The sequence below is a fragment of the Anolis sagrei genome, chromosome 4, assembly GCF_037176765.1.
Source record: "Anolis sagrei isolate rAnoSag1 chromosome 4, rAnoSag1.mat, whole genome shotgun sequence".
NCBI classification, from domain to species: domain Eukaryota; kingdom Metazoa; phylum Chordata; class Lepidosauria; order Squamata; family Dactyloidae; genus Anolis; species Anolis sagrei.
In genome coordinates this window covers 206914513-206938102 of record NC_090024.1, presented here as the reverse complement: position 1 = coordinate 206938102, position 23590 = coordinate 206914513, and the positions used below count along the sequence as shown (strand labels likewise).

At 39.3% G+C, this 23590-nt stretch overlaps 1 protein-coding gene across 1 annotated transcript in view; it reads left to right on the top strand.

The window, feature by feature from the left end:
- LOC132773271 (arf-GAP with SH3 domain, ANK repeat and PH domain-containing protein 1-like) overlaps positions 1-23590 on the top strand; it is a 47891-nt gene that overhangs the window by 2337 nt on the left and 21964 nt on the right. The window contains exons 2-17 of the mRNA XM_060772417.2: positions 2693-2765; positions 4974-5119; positions 5578-5643; positions 7437-7486; positions 7616-7745; positions 9094-9179; positions 9876-9951; positions 12128-12214; positions 13398-13498; positions 14396-14465; positions 16154-16241; positions 17858-17906; positions 19588-19751; positions 20787-20920; positions 22875-22966; positions 23273-23462. Coding sequence (XP_060628400.2) covers positions 2693-2765; positions 4974-5119; positions 5578-5643; positions 7437-7486; positions 7616-7745; positions 9094-9179; positions 9876-9951; positions 12128-12214; positions 13398-13498; positions 14396-14465; positions 16154-16241; positions 17858-17906; positions 19588-19751; positions 20787-20920; positions 22875-22966; positions 23273-23462 — 1602 coding nt within the window. The remainder of the gene's footprint in view (positions 1-2692; positions 2766-4973; positions 5120-5577; positions 5644-7436; positions 7487-7615; positions 7746-9093; positions 9180-9875; positions 9952-12127; positions 12215-13397; positions 13499-14395; positions 14466-16153; positions 16242-17857; positions 17907-19587; positions 19752-20786; positions 20921-22874; positions 22967-23272; positions 23463-23590) is intronic.

Here is a 23590-nt window from a genome sequence, read left to right as displayed (position 1 = left end):
TTTAGAACGACAAGTAATAATGATGCTGAAACAACAGCAGTGAAGCCATTGTAGGTGAAAATAATCACCCATGTGATTTTAATACCACCACTAAGCAATATGCAGATCAGACCTCAACATTAGTAACAGCAATATTATGGAAACTATTGCTGTATTTTAATTTCTTTGGAGTGTTTGCAGGGACCAACAACATTTGTTTTGTTGCTCACACTTTGCTGTTGTTCAGCCCTGTTAAGATAAGGAGGAAAAACTGAGAGGTCTCACTGGAAACCGCCCTTCTCTCTGGGGATTCGTTTTGCTAATGAGTTCTGTAAGACTGTGGTGGAAACAGTATGTTGCTCCAAGATGAGTTTTGCAACCATTAGCTCTCTTATATTTCTAGACTTCCCTTTTAATGACCAAAGAAAAGGGCACCTTTTTGGACTGTCAGCAGCCCTGGGCAGCTGCATGAGGCCTCAAGGCTGCTTTTTGTCCATTTTCTATGGAATGTTGCTCCTTGAATTGACATACTATGAGAGTATCTCCTCTCTTCCTCATCCCCATTTTAATTTATACGGAGCATGCGATGGGAGAACCACTGGCTTTACAGATGCCAATGAACTACTCAAGTCATAGAATCACAAAGTTGGAAGAGATTCAGAAGGCCATCCATTCAAACCCCTCTTCTATATTTCTTAGATGAAAACTGGAATGTCTGTGATCCAGTAATATCTGAGTCAAGATGGCAAATGTTGAGGAAAAACACACCAACTAGGAGGGACTGCAGGAGTTTGCTTTTGCCTGGGCCGACTGGGAAGCACAAGGTTTCACCCTCCTCCTTTCATTGCTACTGAGCTGAGTAAGAACTAGTTTTGCACAGTGGAACTTAGGCTTGGGCGGTTTCGTTCGTTAATTTCGTAATTCGTTATTAATTCGTATTTAAATTAGCTTACGATCCAATATTTTGTAATTATTTCGTAATTATTTAGTATTTTTTTTCGCATGTCTGGTGCAAGTTTAATAGTTGTTGTTTGTTTTATCACACCAACAGTCAACAACAGAGGGAGAAGGAAGCTTCAGAAGTTCCCCCTGTCCCATTTGGAGGGTTTTTTTAGCATATTGCGCAATCGCGTCCGCCATTAACGAATCAATTCGTTATTTTACGAAATTTCGTATATTTTGAAATATTTTAAAGAAAAATTTCGGAATTATTAAAAAAAACGAAACGCAAGGGCCCCCTAAAAACAAAATGAGTTTAGAACCACATTTTTCCATGGTTACCCAAGCCTAGTGGAACTCTGTCTGCACTAATTAAGTCTGCTGAGAACAGCAGGCAACAATGTGAGGAAAAGGGAGTAATTGAGACATTTGAACAGCAACTGAAAATGTGGGATTACAGGAAATTAATCAGGTCTATCCCCGATAAATGGGGACAGTTGGGGGAAATGCATGCATCAGTTTACAACTAAAGTGCTCCAAGTGATGACCACCTAAGAAGGAGAATCTTCTACCTTCCAAGGCTTTTCATTCTACTGTCAAACAGGTTTTACCATCAAGTTCCTCCTCATGAATTATATTATACTTCACCATTTGTTACATCTGGTCACAGTTGATGGGAACTGGATTTCAACAACATCAGGATGGGACAAGCAGCCCTGTCCTTACGCTGGGAGGACAATCTGGAGATGACCCAGACCCTGTCCTGTCCTCTCCCGGCCCCACCCTCTCCCAGCCCCTGCCCCTCACGGGCCCGTCCTGCCCTGCGTGTGAATGGCTCCCCTCCCGGGCCCGCAATGCAGCCCTAAGGCAAAAAAGTTTTCCCATGCTTCAAATGACTCATATGTGGGAACATATAAATGAATAGGTTCTTGTGGGTTTTTTCGGGCTATAGGGCCATGTTCTAGAGGCATTTCTCCTGACGTTTTGCCTGCATCTATGGCAAGCATCCTCAGAGGTAGTGAAGTCTGTTGGAATTAGGACAATGGGTTTAAATATCTGTGGAATGGCTGAGGTGGGGTGCCCCATCACAGATTTATCAAGCCACTGTTCCTCAAAGCTGTCCTAAAAATGAAGAACAGAATAACTCTTTAGTAGATGTTTTCTAAGAGCCAAATATCCCATGCAACAGGAGATCTAAGATCAGATTTCTTACTACTTTGATAATTACTTAAAAGGCATGACAAGGGGCTGTCAGTTCATCTGGGGAAGGGAGAAAACTGAGACATGGCATTGGAAGCCACTATGATTTGTTTATGTGCCTCTAAGTCACCTATCAACTTATGGCAACCCCAATAATTTCAATAATTTTCTTAGGTACCAACTGCTCAGAGATGGTTTTGCCAGTTCCTTCCTTTGAAATGTCGCCTACAGCACCTCACCTGGTGTTTGTTGGGTGTCTTCCACCCAAATACTAACCAGAAACGACTCTATTCAGCTTCCAAGATCAGACAGGATTTGGTGCCTTTAGGGTATATTTATTATTAACTCCCCCCCCCCCATACACACACACCATAATTTATTTTCAAAAAATAAGGAAATCACAACATTTCTTGCCCATGCAATCAGTCAACAATGTAACTTGAAATCTGTTTTGTATTTCGCAGGAAACAGTGTGACTGTTTATGGACATTTTTAACACATTTTCTCTTTATTTGAGAAGAAGAAAGCGTAACACATGCATAAATGCACTTTTCTCTTTCCTCCGTACTTTTAGGCCTTGGATTTGGATCGAATCGTTCTGCAAAAATTGAGGAAAGCCGTGAAAGCAGAACACACAACTGGACAAGGTTAGAGCATAACTGGTTATAACAGGGGGAGGTGTGTCGGATGAGCTGAGAGATCTGGAAGGCCTCAAAAGCTTCTCTTTTATCTTGAAAAGGATTTATAGTACAGCCATTTTTAAAAGAACCTGAAACCTCAGCATTTAATGATCAGAACCTTGCCATAAAAGACATAAAAGAATCACAAGAGCAGGAATTGGTTATTATATTAGAACACAATGAAGATTATGGACCTCTTTCTGTCAAAGAAACACTTTCCTGGTCACCTTGCTCTTTCATCAATTTGGGGGAAAGAAGAGGAGGAAGGCATTTTCTTTGCACAATTGTCAAATAGATATGAAGCATTTTAAAATGCTGCAAATCATCCAGGGATCTAGTTGGACTTTCTGCTGACACCACTGTTAGAACAGTTAATGTCACACAGTGCATTTATCAAAAGATACAGAAGCCTTTTTGGGACCAAACATGTTCACCACTGGGTGAGGTGATCCAGAGTTTTGGAGTTTGGTGTCTTCTGTACGCAGGTGACATCCAAATCTACTACTCCTTTCCATCAAACTCCAAGGAAGCTAGTCCAGATCCTGGACTAGTGCCTGGGAGCCTTGATGGACTGGATGAGGGCTGTTATAACAAGGTGAAGCTTAATGCAGACATGGTAGAGGTCCTCCTGGTCAGTCGTGAGGCCAGTTGGGGTATAAGGTGGCTACCTGTGCTTGATGGAGTTACACTCCCCGTGAGGACACAGGTCCACAGTCTGAGGGTCCTACTGGACTCAGCCCTGATGCTTGATGCCCAGGTGTTGGCAGTGGCCAGGAGGACCTTCACACAGTTAAGGATTGTGTACCAGCTGCGACTGTACCCCGAGAAGCATGATTTGGCTACAATGGTCCATACCCTGGTTACATCCAGATTGGATTATTGCAGTGCACTCTACATGGGGCTGCTTTTGAAGATGGCCCGGAAACTACAACTGGTGCAAAGGTTGGCAGCCAGGCTTCTAACTGGGGCTAATTACAGGGAGCACACGACGCCCCTATTAAAGCAGCTCCACTGGCGGTCGATAAGTTTCCGGTTCCAATTCAAGGTGCAGGTTATGACCTACAAAGCCCTAAACAGCTTGGGGCCCGCCTATCTTCATAATCACTTCTTCCCCTATGAACTAGCATGGGTTCTAATATTTGCTGGGGAGGCCCTCCTCTCGCTTTCACCACCATCACAAGCACGTCCACTGTGTCATCCTCCCACAGGGATTTGAAAACCAGGATGTTCCAGCAAATATTCAAGAATGATTAATCCCTAGTTATATGTACCCAATCCCTAGGTTGACAGGTACTAGTACTCTGTTTTGCACTTCATCCACTTCCCCAGCCCTATGCTATCCTATTTGCACTATCCCTTGCCCAGCCCTTTTATAGCTTGGTCATGCCCATTTTAGAAATCTAGGTAACTGTTTTTTGTTGAACCTGTTCTGATGGAGCTCCAATGCAATCTGTTTTATTCTGTTATGTTTAGTGTGTTTTATCTTGGTTGTTGTATTTTATGATGCTCTTATTTTAATGCGTTTTGCTTTATGGATTGTTTTTGCTTTTATGCCTTGTGGACATTTTGTCCCATTTGTAAGCCGCCCTGAGTCCCTTTGGAGAGATGGTGGCAGGGGATAAGAATAAAGTTGTTGTTTTGTTTTGTTATTATTATTATTATTATTATTATTATAGCAAAACCATCAAAGAGCCCTGGAAAAAGCTATATTTTGAACTACAGCTCCTAGAATCCCTCATTCTAGTATAGATTCCAGGAACAGTAGCTTTGAAAGTAACTTTTCCAAGCTCTGGTTTCACTCACTCACTTTTGCATTTTTCTGGCACATTTTCTTCTATTTTTTTTACACATATCCTCTGCAGATGCCAAAGACAATAATTTTGCTAGTCATTCAGCTTCTGTTGAGGAAGCCATAATAAAGTATTCTTTATTAATAAAACAATCCTCTTTAAAACTGAAGGCCAGCACTGGAGAGAATCCCTCTTTAATTATCTGTTCAGAATTGAACCCTTGTATACCTCCATTGAACTCAATGGGGTTTACAACTGATTTTATGTGCTTTGGAAGTTTAACATCCCAGTTTAGTCTAATTGTTATATTATTCTAGTGCATATTTTTGTTTGTTCTAGAAAGAGATATGCATTAATATTCAAATAACCCAATTTCCCCCTGCAGATCTCATTAGCCACTTAGAAGCACATATCACTGCCCAGGAAAGGTATTCAGAAAATTTTCAAAACAACAACGATGAGAAGTTGGCTGAAGCTTACGTCACCTTTGCTTTGTTTTCAAAGGAGCTGCTAGAAGCTGTCAGGAGCGTGGTATGAACATTTCCCATTCATCTACACTTATAAGTTACTTCAATAATGGGCATACAATAAGAGCAGAACTTGAGAAAGTGACTTAACATGACTACAGCTGCCAGATTATTCCTGGCGATGTGCGATTCCTGGGATTATGGAAATTGTACTCTAAGGGAATTGTGGGAATTATAATCCAAAATGTATGTTTTCCATTCTGTGGATAGTACCGTGGTTAATAGCATCTTGTTAAATCTTGTTAGGAAACGTTTCCTAACTCTCAAATAAGGAGCATTGTTTGTAAGCTTTCAGTCCTTACCACACCTCAAGAAAGAGTAATCTCTTATAGGGTGATCACAAAAGGATGTTTTGAACTTTCTTCTGTTCATGGAAGTATGATGGAATGATGATCACTCAATCATATGGAGTGGTCTTCAGTGCTCGTCAGATACTGAACTTATTCTTTATTTTGTTTTTAGTTGCTGAGCTTATATCACAACATTAACTTTTCCCTGGACTCGCTGATCAAAGGGGATTTCAAAGGGGTGAGCAGATGCGTCACTGTTTTTTCTCTCTTCTGTGATTATAGTGAAAGTGAAAATTGTGTTTTACTTCTACTGTCAAAAAACTCCTACTCTGTAAACCACTGTGAATCTCATTCCTGTTCTTAATAGCATATTGGTTCTTTTTTAAACCAGCCTTGTTCTCTACACAACATTTAGCAGGGTGAGCCATAACATAAAACATAATTCTCATGCCAGTGGTTTCAATTTTAGTCCCCGGGATTTCCGTATGAAAGGTAAAAGGAACAGATGAGGGGTACCTCAAATTGAGACTTGGAGAAGTTAAGGTTTTAGTTATTACAAGGCTAATGTATCCACTATTTTCCTTTTCTATAACTTAACCTGCTTTAACATATTTAAAATATTTCATGTGTGAAGTTCTGCATTTCTTCTTAATGCATGTGTATGTTTTGAATTTTTGAGTATGAGAAATTATTTATGTATGTCTGAATTGCATCCACTCAATGAATTGTAATGATATGCCATCAATTTAATTTCAATTTAGGGAAACTCTTTCCTAGGGTTTTGTTGACAAGATTTATACAGAGATGTGCTACTGATGTCCTCTTAGTATGAGAAGTGAATTTCACCAAAAAGCAGTTAAACTTTGTTGTTATTACTGATTTTTTATTCTTTTTAGGGGATGCTTTAAATTGTTTTGCTATGAAAGTTTCGTTCTGTATTAACGTTGATTTTTTGTATGCCTTCACTTCCTTCCGCTCTGAGTTCCCCCTGTGGGGGTAAGAAGAGCGGGGAAGAAATGCTGTAAATAAATAAATAAATAAATAAATTTGAATTTGTAGGCTGCCTTGAGTACCAGTCTTGAGAAAAAGGCAGGGTATAAGTAAATTTACAGTGCTGTGGTAGTGCAGTGGGTTAAACCGCTGAGCTGCTGAACTTGCTGACCAAAAGGTCAGTGTTTCAAATCCACAGGATGGGGAGAGCTCCCACTGTTAGCCCCAGCTTCTGCCAACCTAGTAGTTCAAAAACAGGCAAATGTGAGTAGATCAATAGGTACCTCTCCTGCGGGAAGCTAACGGTGCTCCATGCATTTATGCCAGCCACATGACCTAAGAGGTGTCTATCGACAACACCAGCTCTTCGGCTTAGAAATGAGCACCATCCCCAGAGTTGGACATGACTAGACAATGTCAGGGGAAACCTTTACCTTTATAAATAAAGTTAGTAAGAATAACAATGTACAAACTGTGTAATTGTTCAATATTTTTCATAAACCTTTTCAATCAGTGAAGCTGTGTGAGTTTTTTACAACAGTAAGAACAATTTTATGTATGATGATGTGGGCTTTGCTCTACAAAAGCTTATGTCAAAATAATTTGTTAAGCTTCTACCACAAGATTCTTCCTACCTTTTACTTAGAAATACAATTGTCTTGACATCCATGGGAATAATGTAAAAAGAGGAAAATAAGACCTCACTACCTCTGAGGATGCTTGCCATAGATGCAGGCAAAACATCAGGAGAGAATGCCTCTAGAACATGGCCATATAGCCCGAAAAAACCTACAACAACCCAGAAAAATCAGATTTTTTGAAATTAAAATGGGAAATACCAGTATATAAGAATAAAGGAGAAAGAGCTGAATTATAAAATCCATAAAATAGTAAACATGAAAAATATAAAAGTTGCATTTCTTCTCAGACACAGCAGCAGAACAATTGTTTAATGAAAAAGAAATGCAGGAAATCTTACAAATACCCAAATAGAAAAGAGTCAAAATGAGATTTATAATGTTTTGCTTGGTTTCTTAATAGGACTTTAAAAAGCCCTTTGAGAAAGCCTGGAAGGACTATGAGAACAAACTGTAAGTTGACCTGACCATATTTTTTTCCTATTTTGTTGATGGATCATTGCCTTTCTTTAGCTGTTTCTCATGAAATGCTGGTGTACAAAGCCAATACTGTAATAAATGTTTTCCCGTTTCCTATTTCAGTGCAAAGATAGAGAAAGAAAAGCGGGAGCTGGCAAAACAGTATGGAATGGTGCGGACAGAGGTTGCGGGAGGAGAGATTGCGGAGGAGATGGAAAAGGAACGGCGGATGTTCCAGTTGCAGATGTGTGAGGTCAGGCAGGCGACTAAGGGCCTCTTCCTATGTATCTCATTGGGTTATTCCATGCCAAGTGGTCTAGACCTTCCTACCATCATGTTCTCCATTTTTTTTCAAATTTTAGCTGCAGCATCAGTCAGGTGTTAAACTAAGTATGTTATATTTTGTGCATTTATGGTTCTCCTAGTTACTGCATGGATATCGGATGTGACCCCTATGGCGATGGAGATTTCAATGTGATATATAACATATTTTGAACTGAGTAAATGGATACTTAATGGTCACAAGGGTAATGGTAAAGGTTTCCCCTGTCATTAAGTCTAGTCGTATCCGACTCTGGGGGTTGGTGCTTGATTAGTATTTGATGGCCTGGCACCTGATGAACCAACCTGGACACAGCATATTATTTGAGAACACAGAAATGCTGGACCACTTGAACAACCACCATGTCAGACTACACAGAGAAGCCATTGAAATCCACAAGCATGTGGACAATTTCAACAGAAAGGAGGAAACCATGAAAATGAACAAAATCTGGCTACCAGTATTAGAAAAACTCTAAAATTACAACAGCAAAACAACAGAGAGTAAACAATCAGGCACATCTAATCACCTCTCAACAAAAGATTGCCCCAGTCACTGCCAGACCATCAAATACTAATTAAGATGGTCAGTTGAAACATTCACACCTAGCTCCAACAGACAAGAGTCCTTTGTCCCACCCTGGTCATTCCACAGATATATAAACCCATTTTCCTAGTTCCAACAGACCTCAATACCTCTGAGGATGCTTGCCATAGATGCAGGTGAAACATCAGGAGAGAATGCCTCTAGAACATGGCCATATAGCCCGAAAAAACCTACAACAACCCAGCTACATGCAATGTTTGCAGTTCATATCTGTTTGTGGAAGAAAGTTCTATATATAAAAGTTCCTATTTAAAGGACTAGGTAGCTGGTGAGAGTTGCTTAAAATAACAACTCTGAGGTACATCTGAGCTCCAATTCACAAATCATAACAGATATAAGGAACTTTCCTAGAAAAGCATTTCTCCTTTTAGATGAGGTTTTTATTTTGCAATTCGGTTCACATATTTTTATTGTGTATTGCAAAATCTTCAAAGAACATTTGCTTTATATTATAGCTCATGTCATAGATTAATTATAATTAATTTACAGCCCTAATAATAGATTACTTACGAGAGTAATGAAAGGTAGAGTCTACCAATAATGTTTCCCCATTCTAATTTAATGCATAATCTGATCATAGCCAAACTTACCTTAACTGTCAAGAGCAGAGGATAAGCCAACAAAAAGAAATGTAACTGAGCAAGTTGCCTGAATTTTTTTCTTTTCCCTGCAGTATCTAATTAAAGTGAATGAAATTAAAACCAAGAAGGGAGTTGACTTGCTGCAGAACAACATAAATCATTGCAACTCCCAGTTCAAGTAAGTTCAATACATTCCTTATACTTTCATTTCTTGCAGTGTAATCTCCAGCACAGTAAATAAAGCAATTAAAGGCTAACGTATATTGAAGGATGCATTTCTGAAAGGCTTACTTTATTATTTTTCATTATGCATTTGACCTGCTTTATTGTGTTAATTTATTTTTCATTACGTACCTAGCACACATTTCAATATGAATGACTACTGTTGACTAATGCACATCTTTTCCCCTTTTTAATATATTGCCAATTCTTTCTTCAATCTGCATTGAATTTCTGTTAATACTAATCTGTACAAATATTTTGGGGATTCGTACTTCAGAATCTTCTGAGATTCTTTTTCCAGCATCATTCTGTAGCATTATAATGACCTCGTTTTAGAGAGCTATGGTACTAAAAGCTTGACATGTTTTGTGCTATTAGATCTTTGTCCCTATTCAAATTCCCACAAATTCCCATAGGATGGCTGTGGGTCACTCATGACTTCTTACTTGATCAGTCTCACAGAATTGTTGCTGGGATAAAATCCACCATTTAAAGGTGTTTGAATTAGATTTTTTTTATTTAAAAAAATGTCTGGTGATTAATGTAATATTTTACGTTTTCCCTGCTTTGTATTTTTTTTTTTTTTTTTTTGCCATCCCAGATCCAAGGTGAAAATATTTTCAATATTTGTTTCACCTTTTTTTTCTATTAGTTTTTTCCAGGCTTGTTTAAAGGCAACCGAGAAGCACAAGCAGTTTATCGAAAATCTTATTCCTGAGCTTCAAAGTGTAAGTATGAGTCATTAAATTCCTAGGCTGGGCAAAGAATTGCTTGGAGGCATGTGTGGCTCTCCATGGTGGTTTTGACCACCCCTGTGCTCTCTATATTCCCCAGGTCACATTTTTTCCAGTGAAAGAAGGATGACTCCCTTCTCTTAGATGCCTCCTGGAATGATAATTAACCTTTTAAATAAATTGCAGGGACCCCACTGTGCCATTTAAGATTTTTTTAAAAATATTCTGAAGTAAATATTTTGATGTATCTTCTTTGGGTTGGTGGCCTTTTTTGTCAGTCTGTGTTGCTCCTGGAAGGCTTAAGCTACAAGTAATTGACTCTTGGAGCCTCCACAGCTGCCCAACCTTTGTGTTAAACCATGGCATAGCATGGAACAGCATGCACAAGCAAGACAGAGCCATATTATGCACATTCTCATCCTGGTGCATGGCAAAGAGAAAGGATTTGAAAACTTTTAGTCCCTGTCCACTTCCAAGACACAGCTCCTTTAACATCAACCTTTCATGTAATATGGACTGCATAACCCTTCTCTCGTGGGGACAAGAGAGAGGGCCTTTTTGGTTCTCATCCCCGGCTCTGGAATTCCCTTCTTAGGGAGTTCAGACTAGCCCCCTCCCTAATCCACATGAGAGATCAGACTAGCCCCCACCCTATCCTCATGGATGTCCCGTTGTGCATTCGATTAAATATTTCCCTTGACAATTGTCCCTAGTCAGGACCCAAAAATTTGACTATGCACTTTACTACGATTTTATCCAAAATTAGTGTTGACCTCTTTTAAATTGCTCTTATCCTTAATGCTGCTATACGCCCTATGCACTTTACTCCTTGGCCCTATCCTCCGAACTGTTGTGCACCAGGCTGCCCACCCATACCGAGGCTTGAATTATGTTATTGCTGTTGGTTTTGATGCTTGTTTTATGTTTTGTATAATGTTGTTTTAAATTGTTGTTATGCACTCTAATGTGCTATTTTTAACTCTATTATTTGGGCTAGGCCCATGTAAGCTGCCTCGAATCCCTCCAGGGAGATGGAGGCGGGGTATAAAAATAAAGTTGTTTTTGTTATTATTATTTGAAAAACAACAAGATGAGTCCCCAGCAGACAAGATCACGCTGCTGGCTGTTGTATTTGATCACACGTCGGACACTTCCCAAATGTCTAGGACTATGTGATGTATCGGTGAATAATGCGTGCAGATCCCAGTAGGGTGGCCTTCTGAAGCTGGCAGATGGTAATTTTGTCAGTGCCAATTGTGTTTAAGTGCAGGCCAAGGTCTTTAAGCACTGCACTCAGTGTGCCGACCACTACTGGAACCACCTTTACTGGCTTGTGCCAGAGTCTTTGCAGTTCAGTCTTTAAATCGTCATATTGTGTCAGCTTTTCCAGTTGTTTTTCTTCAATCCTGCTGTCACCTGGGATTGCAACATCGACAATCCATACTTCCTTTTTTAACATGATCCTGAGGTCAGGAGCATTGTGCTCCAAAACTCTATCAGTCTGAATTCGGAAATCCCAGAGTAGTTTGACGTGTTCATATTCTGTAACTTCTTCAGGCTTGTGATCCCACCAGTTCTTTGATGCAGGCAGATGGTATTTGTGGCACAAGTTCCAATGAATCATCTGAGCAACAGTGTTATGCCTCTGCTTATAGTCTGTCTGTGCGATCTTCTTGCAGCAGCTGAAGTTATTATTACTAGTTAATTATTTTGAGCCATGAAGACTGAAGGATCAGGCAAAAGCTTGTGTGTTCTTCCTCATGAATATCTTTTGCCATCTTGATCACACTCTGATGTTGCTTGTGTCGTGGTTTTCATATGTCGGAAGATATTTCATTCCAACTCCCACTCCCCTTTTCTCTGCCAGTCATTCTCCAGAAGTAAATTAACTTCACCCAACATTTCATCCAGACCACATTATCCATGCCCCTAAGCATACCTAATATATAACATTACAATATAGGAATATTTTTTGCAGTGTACATAACATTAATATGATAACCTTCTATAACTTGTGTTTAAATTAGTGTAAATAATAAATATTTGATTATGCTTTCTGTGGCTGTCAGAAGCTGTTAAGGGCAGAATGCAAAAGCAGCATGGAAATGCTTACGAGGGAGATTTCACAGGCAGAAATGTGGAATGTTTGGTTTGGTGTGATGCCTTTCAGATGAAAGCAAAGCAGGACGAGGAGAAGAAGCAGCTGTGCTCCCTCCGGGATCAGCTGAAGGCAGCACTGCAGTTGGAGCCCAAAGAGGTAAAAGCAGGAGGCAATGCATCCAATTTGGTCAAGCGAGAGGATAGGATGCAGCCCAATGGAAATACCAGCAGGCACCCATTGAAGTATTTTAGGCTGGTTTTTGCCAAAGGCCATGAAGGGGAAACCCAAGGGCGTGGCTACAGGAGAGGGAGGGAGAGAGAGAGGACAAAAGATAGTATTGCCCCACAATATGACTTCTGTGCCCTATGTAATGTTTCTTCAGTTCCATATTTCTAACATTACAGTAACTTCAGCCGAGCTTTGAGAAATACAGTTTAGACTTCCAACTAAAAGGAGAAGGCCAAGTTACCAAGTGACGCAAACACAGCAGTCATAAGCGTTATTTTAGGGCTTTTATTGGGCCCCTTCCACACAGCTGTATAACACCCACATTGAACTAGATTATATGGCAGTGTGGACTCAGATAACCCAGTTCAAAGTGGATATTGTGGGTTATCTGCCCTGGTATTCCGGGTTATATGGCTATGTGGAAGTATTTATTTATCATGTCAGAAGCAAATTGAGAATACAGTTATAATGTATGGAAAAACCACAAAGAAAGAAAAAAACTTGGCATTATACCAAATTTCCTTTGACCAGAGGCTGGCCACTTTGAGTGCCTCTGGGGTCACTGTAAGAAGGTCCTCCATTGTGCATGTGGCAGGGCTCAGACTGCATTGAGGTGGTGGTCTGTGGTTTGATCTTCTCTACACTCGCATGTTGTGGACTCCACTTTGTAGCCCATTTCTTAAGGTTAGCTCTGCATCTTGTGATGCCAGAGTTCATCCCATTCAGCCCCTTCCAAGTTGCCCAGTCTTTTATATGATTTTTCAGTGCTCATTCTTTTAAAATTAATTGACATGTAGTAATCACCAGCACTACTTATGAGTGACAACCACCAAACCAAAGGAGTGCCAAGAGAATCAAGGGAGTTGATACTTCCTTAAGCGGCTGAGGGGGAAAAAGAAAGGACCTGAGGCTATTAGAAATGGTGGGAATTGAAGTCCAAAACACCTGGAGGGCCCAAGTTTGTCCATGCCTGGCTTAGATCTTTTATTTTATTTTGTTTTATGAATTGGCTGTTATTAGGATTAATAATAGCCAATTCATAATAATAAATGTACTGCCAATTAGTCTATTAAGTGATGACTGTGACAACGATGATTTGGTTTTCCAACAGAATTCTATTTGCAAACCAGTGAGGTACAGCATGCACCAGTTGCAGGGAAATAAGCAATATGGAACAGAGAGATCTGGAAACCTTTTTAAGAAAAGCGATGGGTAAGTGCATTTGCTTCAGCCCTGCCACTTGCCAACAACACTTAAGGGCTTAACCAAGATCATCAAATATTTCAGCAGGCAAAGACCTTTTTATTGAATCAGACACGCAGCCTTTAGCAAGTTGGGGTAGAAGGGTGTGTTTGGGGTTTTTTTCCTCCAAAAATGCAACATGTATATTTAATGTATTTTAATTGTTTCTAAATCAATGTTGTAGTTAGTTTGAAAGTTTCATGGTTTTTAAACTTTTGTACCACATAGTGTTTTACCTATTTTATTTTAACTTACATTGTACTTTCTCCATATTGGGAGAAAGGCAGGATAAACCGTATATATTTGAGTATAAGCTGGGTTTTTCAGCCCTTTTTAAAGTCAAGTCAATGTTATACTCGCGTGAAAGTTATTTATTATCTTACTCTGTTGTTGTTGTTACATTTATCATTTTACTCTATTTATTATTAGTATTATTATTACATTCACATTATTTTACTCTATTATTATTTTATTACATTTATTATTTTACTGTATTTATTATTATTACATTTATCATTTTACTCTATTATTAGTATTATTACATTCACATTATTTTACTCTATTAATATTTTATTACATTTATTATTTTTCTGTATTTATTATTATTACATTTATTATTTTACTTTATTTTTATTATTACATTTATTTTACTCTATTACTATTGTTTGATAAACGTTTCCCATATGTCAATGATAGAACTGGTTAGGAAATGACATTTATAACCCAGGAACAAAAATTGTGTTACCATTATATAATGCCGGCATGGTTCTATCCCTCCATTATTAGCAGACTGATATCACATCATCTTGAAGGAACCAGAATATTTAAAACTTTACATGAAACAGTATGTTCATTTTTACATTTCAGTTTAAGGAAAGTCTGGCAGAAGAGAAAGTGCACAGTCCGAAATGGATATTTGACCATCTCACACAGTACGGTATGCACCTTGCTTATTGCAAAACACAGTTAGTGAAGACAGATTGGAGAAGATTCCTTGAAAAAGCCTTATGTATTAGTTGAGTGATTATTTAGGTGCCTACAGAAATCACCTTCCTCAAGTTACCAAGCATTCTGCAAAAACCAAACAGGAAATACTTTTAAAAAGAAGTGTTCCTTAACATGAAAATCTACCATTTCCAATCAAAGCCAATGATTTCTTTTGCACATTATTGATCAGCATTGGGATCAGCAGTGGTCAGAATGGAGTTCAAGTAGTGCAGGAGCTAAATGGATTAGTTCAGAAACGGGTTTGAGAAATATAAATTACACTCTTGTTCATACTGTATTTGAGGCAAGCATGACTGTATATTTGTGGCCCTCAGTGCTTAAGCGGCTGAGGGGGAAAAGGAAAGGGCCCGAGGCTGTTAGGAATGGTGGGAGTTGGAGTCCAAAACACCCGGAGGGGCCAAGCTTGCCTGTGACTGTACTAGATACACACATACAGTGTTTTGCTGCCAGTGACAAGAACTTCCAGTATGTTTCTTGATATCTGCATGAAGACATTGATTGAACCTATTTTTAGGAAATAAAAGGGCTATCTGAAAGGGGGAATACTATAATTTAAAGGGGATTCTTTCATGGGAAGCCTATTTTTTGCTTAAGGGTTTTTGGAATTCTGTAGGGCAGCGGTTCTCAAAGTGTGCTCTATGAAGCCCTTGGGGCTCTGCGAAGCATACTGAGGGGCTCCGTGCTCACCTTCTCCTTCCCCCTCCAAGCTTTTCCTCCTCTTTCCTACTTCTTTCCCTCTCCACACCTCCCCTGCTGCCAAAAGGCTCCCTCCCCCCCCCCCCCCCACCTTCCTTGCTTCCAAAACCCTATTTCCCTCCCACTGCTCGGGGGTGCTTTGAATGTGCTTTTCCTGCTTAGCAGAAGGGAGTTAAACTGGATGGCCCCTGGGGTTTCTGCTGCTGCTGCTGCTGCTGTTACTACTACAAAGGCTGGGTAGCCATCTGTTGAGGGTGCTTTGATTGTGCTTTTTCTGCATGGCAGCAGGGCAGTGGTTCTCAACCTGTGGGTTCCCAGGTTTTTTGGGCTTCAATTCCCAGAAATCCCAGCCAGTTTACCAGCTGTTAGGATTTCTTGGAGTTGAAGGCCAAAACATCTGGGGACCCACATGTTGAGAACCACTGCAGAAGGGGGTTGGACTGGATGGCCTCTGGGGTGTATGTGGTTAAAATGCTTCTTCATTTTAAATATTTTATTGCTCTTTCCTTCAAACATACAAATGAGATATGTTCAGTGTGCATAGGAATTTGTTCATGTTTTTCCCCCAATTAGTTTACTCAAACACCCTTGATCCATCTGCCACTGACTCACCTGTCTGTCAAATTTTAAGACACAGTGTGTCAAAAAGATTGCCTATGCCTGATATATCTGTCCATTCTATACAATATAATATATAATTTCTTGGGGTTCTACAAGAAACTTTTGTTTCAAAAAGGACTCTGCAGCTGAAAATTTTTGCAAACTCCTGCTATAGAGTATTTAAGTAATCCTCTGATAAGCAACTTCAAAGGCCTTTCTTTCTATTTGCTGGGGTAGAGTAAAATTCTCCTCTGTCTCCAGTTTGGCTAACTGATTGAATTACCTTCCTCTTTCTTTCTCTCTTTTTTTTTACATCTCTAGCTGCATCGTACACCAGTCAAACTAAATTTGCTCACTTGCCAAGTGAAACCAAACATGGATGACAAGAAATGCTTTGATCTTATTTCACGTAGGTCCTTGTTTCTGTTTTCATGTAATTTCTCATTTTCTTGAAAACGTTGTATTGCTTGGGAGAAAGGTAAAAATGAAAGACTTATGTATTGATGCAATGTTTTTGAATGCGCAGAGAGTGGGTCTTAAGCCTAGCTGTTGCTTCTCTTGTTGACTTTGAATGCCATCCTTTGGTGGATGACTTTTGATAGTCAGCTTATCTTTCAGTAAAATCATTGGTTGCTATGAGGATGAATTGAGATAACTGTACTGTTCGGTGAGCAAGTTGAGGAAGAAAATCATGCAAACAATGAACATTAATTTCCGTTTGGTGAGGGACTGTGATCCTAATCTCCCTAAGAGGTCCAATGATAGCCAGTCCAGTTACTGGTTTATTTTCATTCAGTGAATGGCAATAACTTGTTGACATATTACAGTATTTGGAAACATTTGTTCCTAAACCATTACACAAGCCAACAAAGTCATTTTTTGTAATCATCAGAAATGAGAGTAGCACAGTTTAAATAAAATTTTATGCTGATTTTAAATATGTCTTTTTTGCCATCACGTCAACTTTTTAAAATATGATAAATTGTACATTACAGTGGACTACAGTAAAGTCTGCACATTTCACATCATATTTGTGTAACACAAGCCAATTCAGATCTGTGTTTCTTTTTTCTCTAGTACATGTAGTTTTTGCAATGAGGCTAATCAAATAATTAATGCATTTACACACTGATATCAATAGAATATAATTAATCACGAGCCAACAAGTACTTTTCATCAGATATGATTATCTGTCATTCTTATAGAGTTTTTTGCGCTGAATTCAGATCTGTGTTTATTTTTTCTCTAGGACGCGTAGTTTTGTGATGTGGCTAATCAAATAATTAATGCATTTATGCACTGATATCAATCAGATTCTATTGCTATCAGTGTGTAAATGCAATAATTATTTAAGTAGCCTAATTGCAAAAACTACATGTGATAGAGAAAAAATAAACATATTTATTTATTTATTTATTTATTTACAGTTCTTATATTCCGCCCTTCTCACCCCGCAGGGGACTCAGGGCGGATTACAGTAAACACATATATGGCAAACATTCAATGCCAGTTTGACAAACAACATTTAACACACAAATACACCGAGGCTATTTAACTTTTTTTTTTCTGGCCGCCAGGGGAGCTGCTGCTTTTCATAGTCCATCAACGACACCGATGAAGTTCTTCCGCATTCCACATTCCCCTTTTTTTTTTCCTTTATGGCCTCATAAATTAGTTAAATTTAGCCTCCCACACAAGATGGTACCTTATTTTCCTACTTGACAGATGCAACTGTTTTTCGGGTTGCAAAGGTCGACAACGGGCTACACAATGGCTGGACACCCACTCCAGCCTGGGCTGGCTTCGAACTCATGACCTTTTGGTCAGAGTGATCTTAATGCAGCTGACACTCAGCCAGCTGCGCCACAATCCTGGTGCTAGATCTGAATTCGGTGCAAAAAAAAACCTCTTTATAAGAATGACCTAAATCATATCTGATGAAAAATACTTGTTGGCTTGTGTTATTTGTGTTCTGCTAATACTTCAAATATGACTTATCTTGGGTTGTGTATGCTTTGATCCTAGATAACCGAACATACCACTTCTTGGCAGAGGATGAGCAGGAATGTAGCATGTAAGTACCTGGGTGGAGGAACAAAGTTACTCTTGGGGCAGATGTCTATAGAAAATGATACATTTTTGCCCAGAAACAAAAATACAACTGCTTTGGGAATTAGATATTTTAACTCTTTCCCCAAAGACAAAGCAACTTTGCTGTCTCTTTTGACACCTGATGAAGAAAAACCTTTATAGTTGCCTAAGCCATTTAGATGGCCTAATGTTATTTCTAATTATTATTATTATTATTATTATTATTACACTTTATAGTCCGCCCTATCTCCCCAAGGGGATTTAGGCCGGATCATAGTACACATACATGGCAAACATTCAGTGCTGTTTTGGATAGACAGGACAGAGACAGAACAGAACAGAGCAGAAAGCAGGTATGTTGTGTCAATGACCAGCTTTTAGGCACCTTGGAGGTTGTGCTTGAATCCAGCCACATGGGGGTGCTGTTATTCCATCCTTTATGACAAAGAGCCACCAGGACTTCCTCCTTGCTTTTTGGTTGCCAGGCATTTTCTGATCTTTTTCTTTATGCTTTTGTAAAATACCTCCCCCGCTTGTTTTAGCAGTACCTTATTTCTCTACTTACAGCTCAAGCTGTTTTCAAACTGCTTAGGTAAACAGTAAGCTGAGCTGATAGTTGGGAGCTTACTCAGACATGGGGCTTTGAACTGGCCATTCCAATTGATAATGGGTTTTTGTGCATTTTCATTTCTCCTGCTGTTGCATCAGTTAGGTAAATCGTACAAATAAATGTGCAATTTAGGAAAAAATGCTACAATTTTTGTGCAGATTCAGTGTGGGATGAAGCCTCCAGATCTCGCATAACAATAGAAAACAAGGATTGGAACTTTAGCACAGCAGGTAAATCACCAGCAATGATAAGATCTACCAACCAAAAGGTTGCAAGTTCGAAGTCCCAGGTCGGTGTGAGCACCCGATTGTAAGCCCTACTCACTGTTTACCTAAGCTGTTCAAAAACAGCTTACAGTTGTGATTAGAAAAAATAGGTACCACTAATGCGGGGGAGGTATTTTACAACACCATAAAGAAAAAGGAAGGAGGAAGTCCTGATGGCTCTTTGTCATAGAAGGTGGAGTGACAGCGCCCCCCTGTGGCTGGCAACTTCCAAAGGAACCGAAAGGTTGGATGTTCAAGTGGATGTCAACACAACACAATGTATACCTCCTTTCTGTTCTGTCTGTCTTTGTCCCATCCAAAAAATGGCATTGAATTTTGGCCGTGTATGTGTACTGTGATCCACCCTGACTCCCCTTCAGGGTTAGAAGGGCAGAATATAAATAAAGTTGTTGTTGTTGTTGTTGTTGTTGTTGTTGTTAAGGACACAAAAGAAATGCAAGTGGGGTTTTGAGAAAATTGATAAAACTGAGAGATATATTTTCCCATCCCTACTTTGTACCGCAATAGTTTTTAAATTAGAAATCTGTTCTCTCCTCAAGAGCAGATAACCAGGTTTAGATATTAATATCAACAGAGGGAGCTGGCATTAATACTTGGGTTGTTTGCCTTGCATATCTGTGCTTAATACAAATGGGAATGTGTCTTTAGACTCCTTGCAGCTTTCATTTTCAGAAGCCTATGCAGTCTACCTTAAAGAGACCCGCCTTGATCGGATTGAGAAGAACCAGGTCTGAAAATGATGGTGACAATTTCCTCCTCTTTTGCAGATGGGTCTCTGTCCTGAGCAATAGTAAAGAAGAGGCCTTGAATGTTGCATTCAAACAAGCACCAGATAGGGAAGGATGCAGCATGGTGGATTTGACTGGAGCCATCATCGAGGAGATCAAGCGCATGCAAGGAAACAGCACATGTTGTGACTGCTCTGCATCAGGTGCAGGAAAGAGACCTTGGCTAGTTCCTGTTTCCCCTCTCAGCTATTGCCTTGGTTGGCATGGCCACTGGGCATGGGTCGTAGGTCTGGTCCAAAAGATCTGGAGGGCATCATGTCTAGAAAGCTTAGAGCTTTGCTTTATCTTAGTAGTGGGCCTGAAACGCATGATGTTGTTTATGGTATCTGATCAGTCTTAGATCTTACTGCTAATTCTGGAGATTTTAGAGCAGTGTAACATAGAGCAGAAGAGCCCAAGTCTTGCCATCTATTTTAAGTTTAAAAAATAGTATGTATGGGTTATGCTGCATCTTGCTGTAATAAAAAATGAAATCCATATCCATAAATAAAAATGAATGTGTCTTCAATGAACAGAAATGGAGTGTTCAGCAATGTTTTACTGTGATGGTAACATCATAGTATAACCCAAGGTCATTAAAACTATGAAATATTGTTACTGTAAGTCTGAAAATGTTGCAACTAGCAGATTAATAAACTGAAATGAAAAGGGATGCTGTAATTTTCTCAGCTCAGGAAGAAAAGTACTCAAACCGTATCCAACAGGAAAAAATAATTGGTAGGTAGCGAAAGATATCATAGGGAAAGGAGATGAGCTGCAGAAAATTAGACAGGAAATTGTGGTGAGATAAAAACCGGTAGTGTGATTTTGCTTTCATATATAAAGTAATCCATTTTTCTCTCAAGGCTTTATCACACAAGTCTGATAAAGTGCAATTATAAGTAGAGTAGATCTCTTGAAGGCCAGAGTTTGAATCCCTGTTCATCCATGGAAAACTCCTTGATGATCTTGTGCAAGTCACACTTTCTCAACCTAAAGAGAAAGGCAAAGACAAAGCCCCTCTGAACAATCTTGCTGGGAATTCATCTTTGATAGATTCATCTTAGGTCTCTGTAAATCAGAAATAACTTAAAGGTATACAACACCGACACCAAATAACATTTAATGAAGCAAACCTGTAGAAATGACTTACCATGTCACTTATCCTGACTATATCATTGAATTCCCTTGCTCTACAGATCCAGCCTGGCTCTCCATTAATTTGGGAATCCTCATCTGCATTGAATGCTCTGGGATTCACAGAGAAATGGGCGTTCACCACTCTCGCATCCAGTCACTAGCTTTGGACAAGCTGGCAACCTCCGAGCTTCTGGTAGGGAGCTGATTTCTTTCTACTCTACCGTTTATTATTCAAAGCTTATTACAACATTCTTCTTCCTGGTACCACTGATTCAGCTTTCAGCTAAAGTACAATACAGTAGACTCTCATCATTTACTGGAGTTCGGGACTCAAAACCCTGTGGAAGTTGAAAAATCATGAATATATATATTGTATACTTAGGTGAACCCTCGTTGGCCGAGTAGGATAGTCTTCCAGGATCAGTATTCTGGTGGGTCCATAGGTAACTGTGGAGTCCTATTCTTGATCTGCATCTTCTCCCACAGTGAGGGCATTGGTTTCCAGATGGAAGGCGGTCTCGGTCGGGGTTGGCTTGACGCGCCTTCCTCTTGGCACGTTTCTCTCACCTTCCATTCGTGCCTCTTCAAATTCTGCAGCACCGCTGGTCACAGCTGACCTCCAGCTGGAGTGCTCAAGGGCCAGGGCTTCCCGGTTCTCAGTGTCTATGCCAGAATTTTTAAGGTTGGCTTTGAGCCCATCCTTATATATATTGTATATGAGATAATATCTTTCTAATAATCTCAAGATTTTCAAGTACATTTCTGTGATGAAACTCTGGAAAAAGGTGACCACGGACTCACACTTGAGGACATAAGGATTCCTAGAGAACACATTCTAATTAATAACAATAAACTTTATTTCTATACCACCCTATCTCCCAAAAGGGACTCAGGGCAGTGTACAAAAAAGATCGGCAAACATTCAATACCTGAGCAACATAACATAATCAAGCACATCAAATAATAAACAATCAAATAACATCAGAATATACTTATAAAACAATATAATAACAAGTGAGAAATTTAAATATACAAAGTGAAATAGTTTATTTAATGACTCTAATAATGATCAGAAGTAATGAACACATTTAAAATGAGTCATACTAACAGTAGGCCATCTGAACAAAGGTAAGTCTCCATGAGCTGAGTCAAAATTCAAATAATGTATTAATCCTCCTTCTCTCTGTATGCTTGAGTACACAAGTAAGTTTTTAACAGCTTCTTAAATGAGAGGAGGGAGTTTTCAGTTCTTTCAGGATGGAGTTCCAGAGGTGGGGAGCAATCACAAAGAAGGCCCCCTCTCTTGTTCCCACCAGATGCATTTGAGAAGGGGGTGGGACCGAGAGAAGGGCCTCCTTCGCAGATCACAGTGCTCATGTTGGTTTATATGCAGAGAGTGTTTTGTTTTTTTTTCCAAATAGTCTGGGCCTGAACTGTTTAGGGCTTTATAATGACCAGCACTTTGTATTTAACTTGGAAGCACTTTGTATAAGTCCATGAATAATCAAATCTGCAAAAGTAAAACCTGTACATATAGAAACTCGGATATATTATTTATTTATTTATTTACAGTATTTATATACCACTTTTGAGTCCCCCCAGGTGTGATAAAGGCGGTATATAAATACTGTAAATAAATAAAATAAATAAATACAACCGAGTCTCTATATGTACAGGTTTGACTTTTGTGGATTTGATTATTCGTGGACTTATACAAAGTGCTTCCAAGCTAAATACAAAGTGCTGGTCATTACCTATAAAGCCCTAAACAGTTCAGGCCCAGACTATTTGAAAACCCCCGCCTCTCTGCATAGTTCTGTATTTTTCTTGTTTTCCTCTGAACCACCACCACCCTGTCTTTTTGCATTCTACCAAATCTTATTTACTTCACCTTATCTCTCTTTCAAACAATGCCTGTGGTTTCTTTTCTTCTCATCCTCTGTTTGGGCAAAACAAATTCAGTGAATCATAACATGACACAGTGATAATATGTCAATGTTTTCATGGTTCAAAATTTCTTCTTCTCTATCTTGCACTTCCTTGTCTTAAGACCTGTGCAAAATTTGATATGCTGATAAGTGCATGCTTAGTGGTGATATATATGTATGTTTTGCTGAACTAACTTTTTCTTTCCTTTTCTTTTGCAGTTGGCTAAGAATATTGGGAATTCACGATTTAATGACATCGTAGAAGCCAATCTTCACAATGCAGCTCTAAAGCCTACTACTGACAGTCCCATGTAAGGAATCTTACTGTTCTTAATCACGATTGGGACAATTTGTGTATTTGCATATATATGTAAACACACTGTCGTGAGCTGTTATCCCTTGGGAAAAAGATATTGCTTGCTGACTCCTCACAAGAGTACTCCTTTCAATCTGAAGCTTAGGCCCCATCTATACTGACAAAAAAGTCAGTTTAGACTTCATTATATCGTCAGTGTGGACTCACATAATCCACTGTATGAGTCTACAGTACCTGGATTATATGGTAGTGTAGATGGGACCTTAATTTTTTATGCCTATGTTGTTTTGTATCGTTACAGGACTCTTCGAAAGGATTTCATCATAGCCAAGTATGTTGATAGAAAGTATGTTGCCCAGGGAATCATAGGAAGCCCAGCTGCCAGGATTAAGGACCTACAGGAAGCTGTCGAGGAGAAAAATATATATGTCTTGCTTCAGGCATATGCAGAAAAGATGGATTTAAGTGAGCCCGTTTTGGAGTCCAGCCAGGTGAGGTTTCCTCCTTCCAGGAACTGATACGCATGCACTTTAGCAGCATTCACAGCAATGCTATAGAAGCAAACATGCAATGCTAGCTAAGGAAACAGCTTCAAGGAAGCCTGTAAAAAGACAAGCAT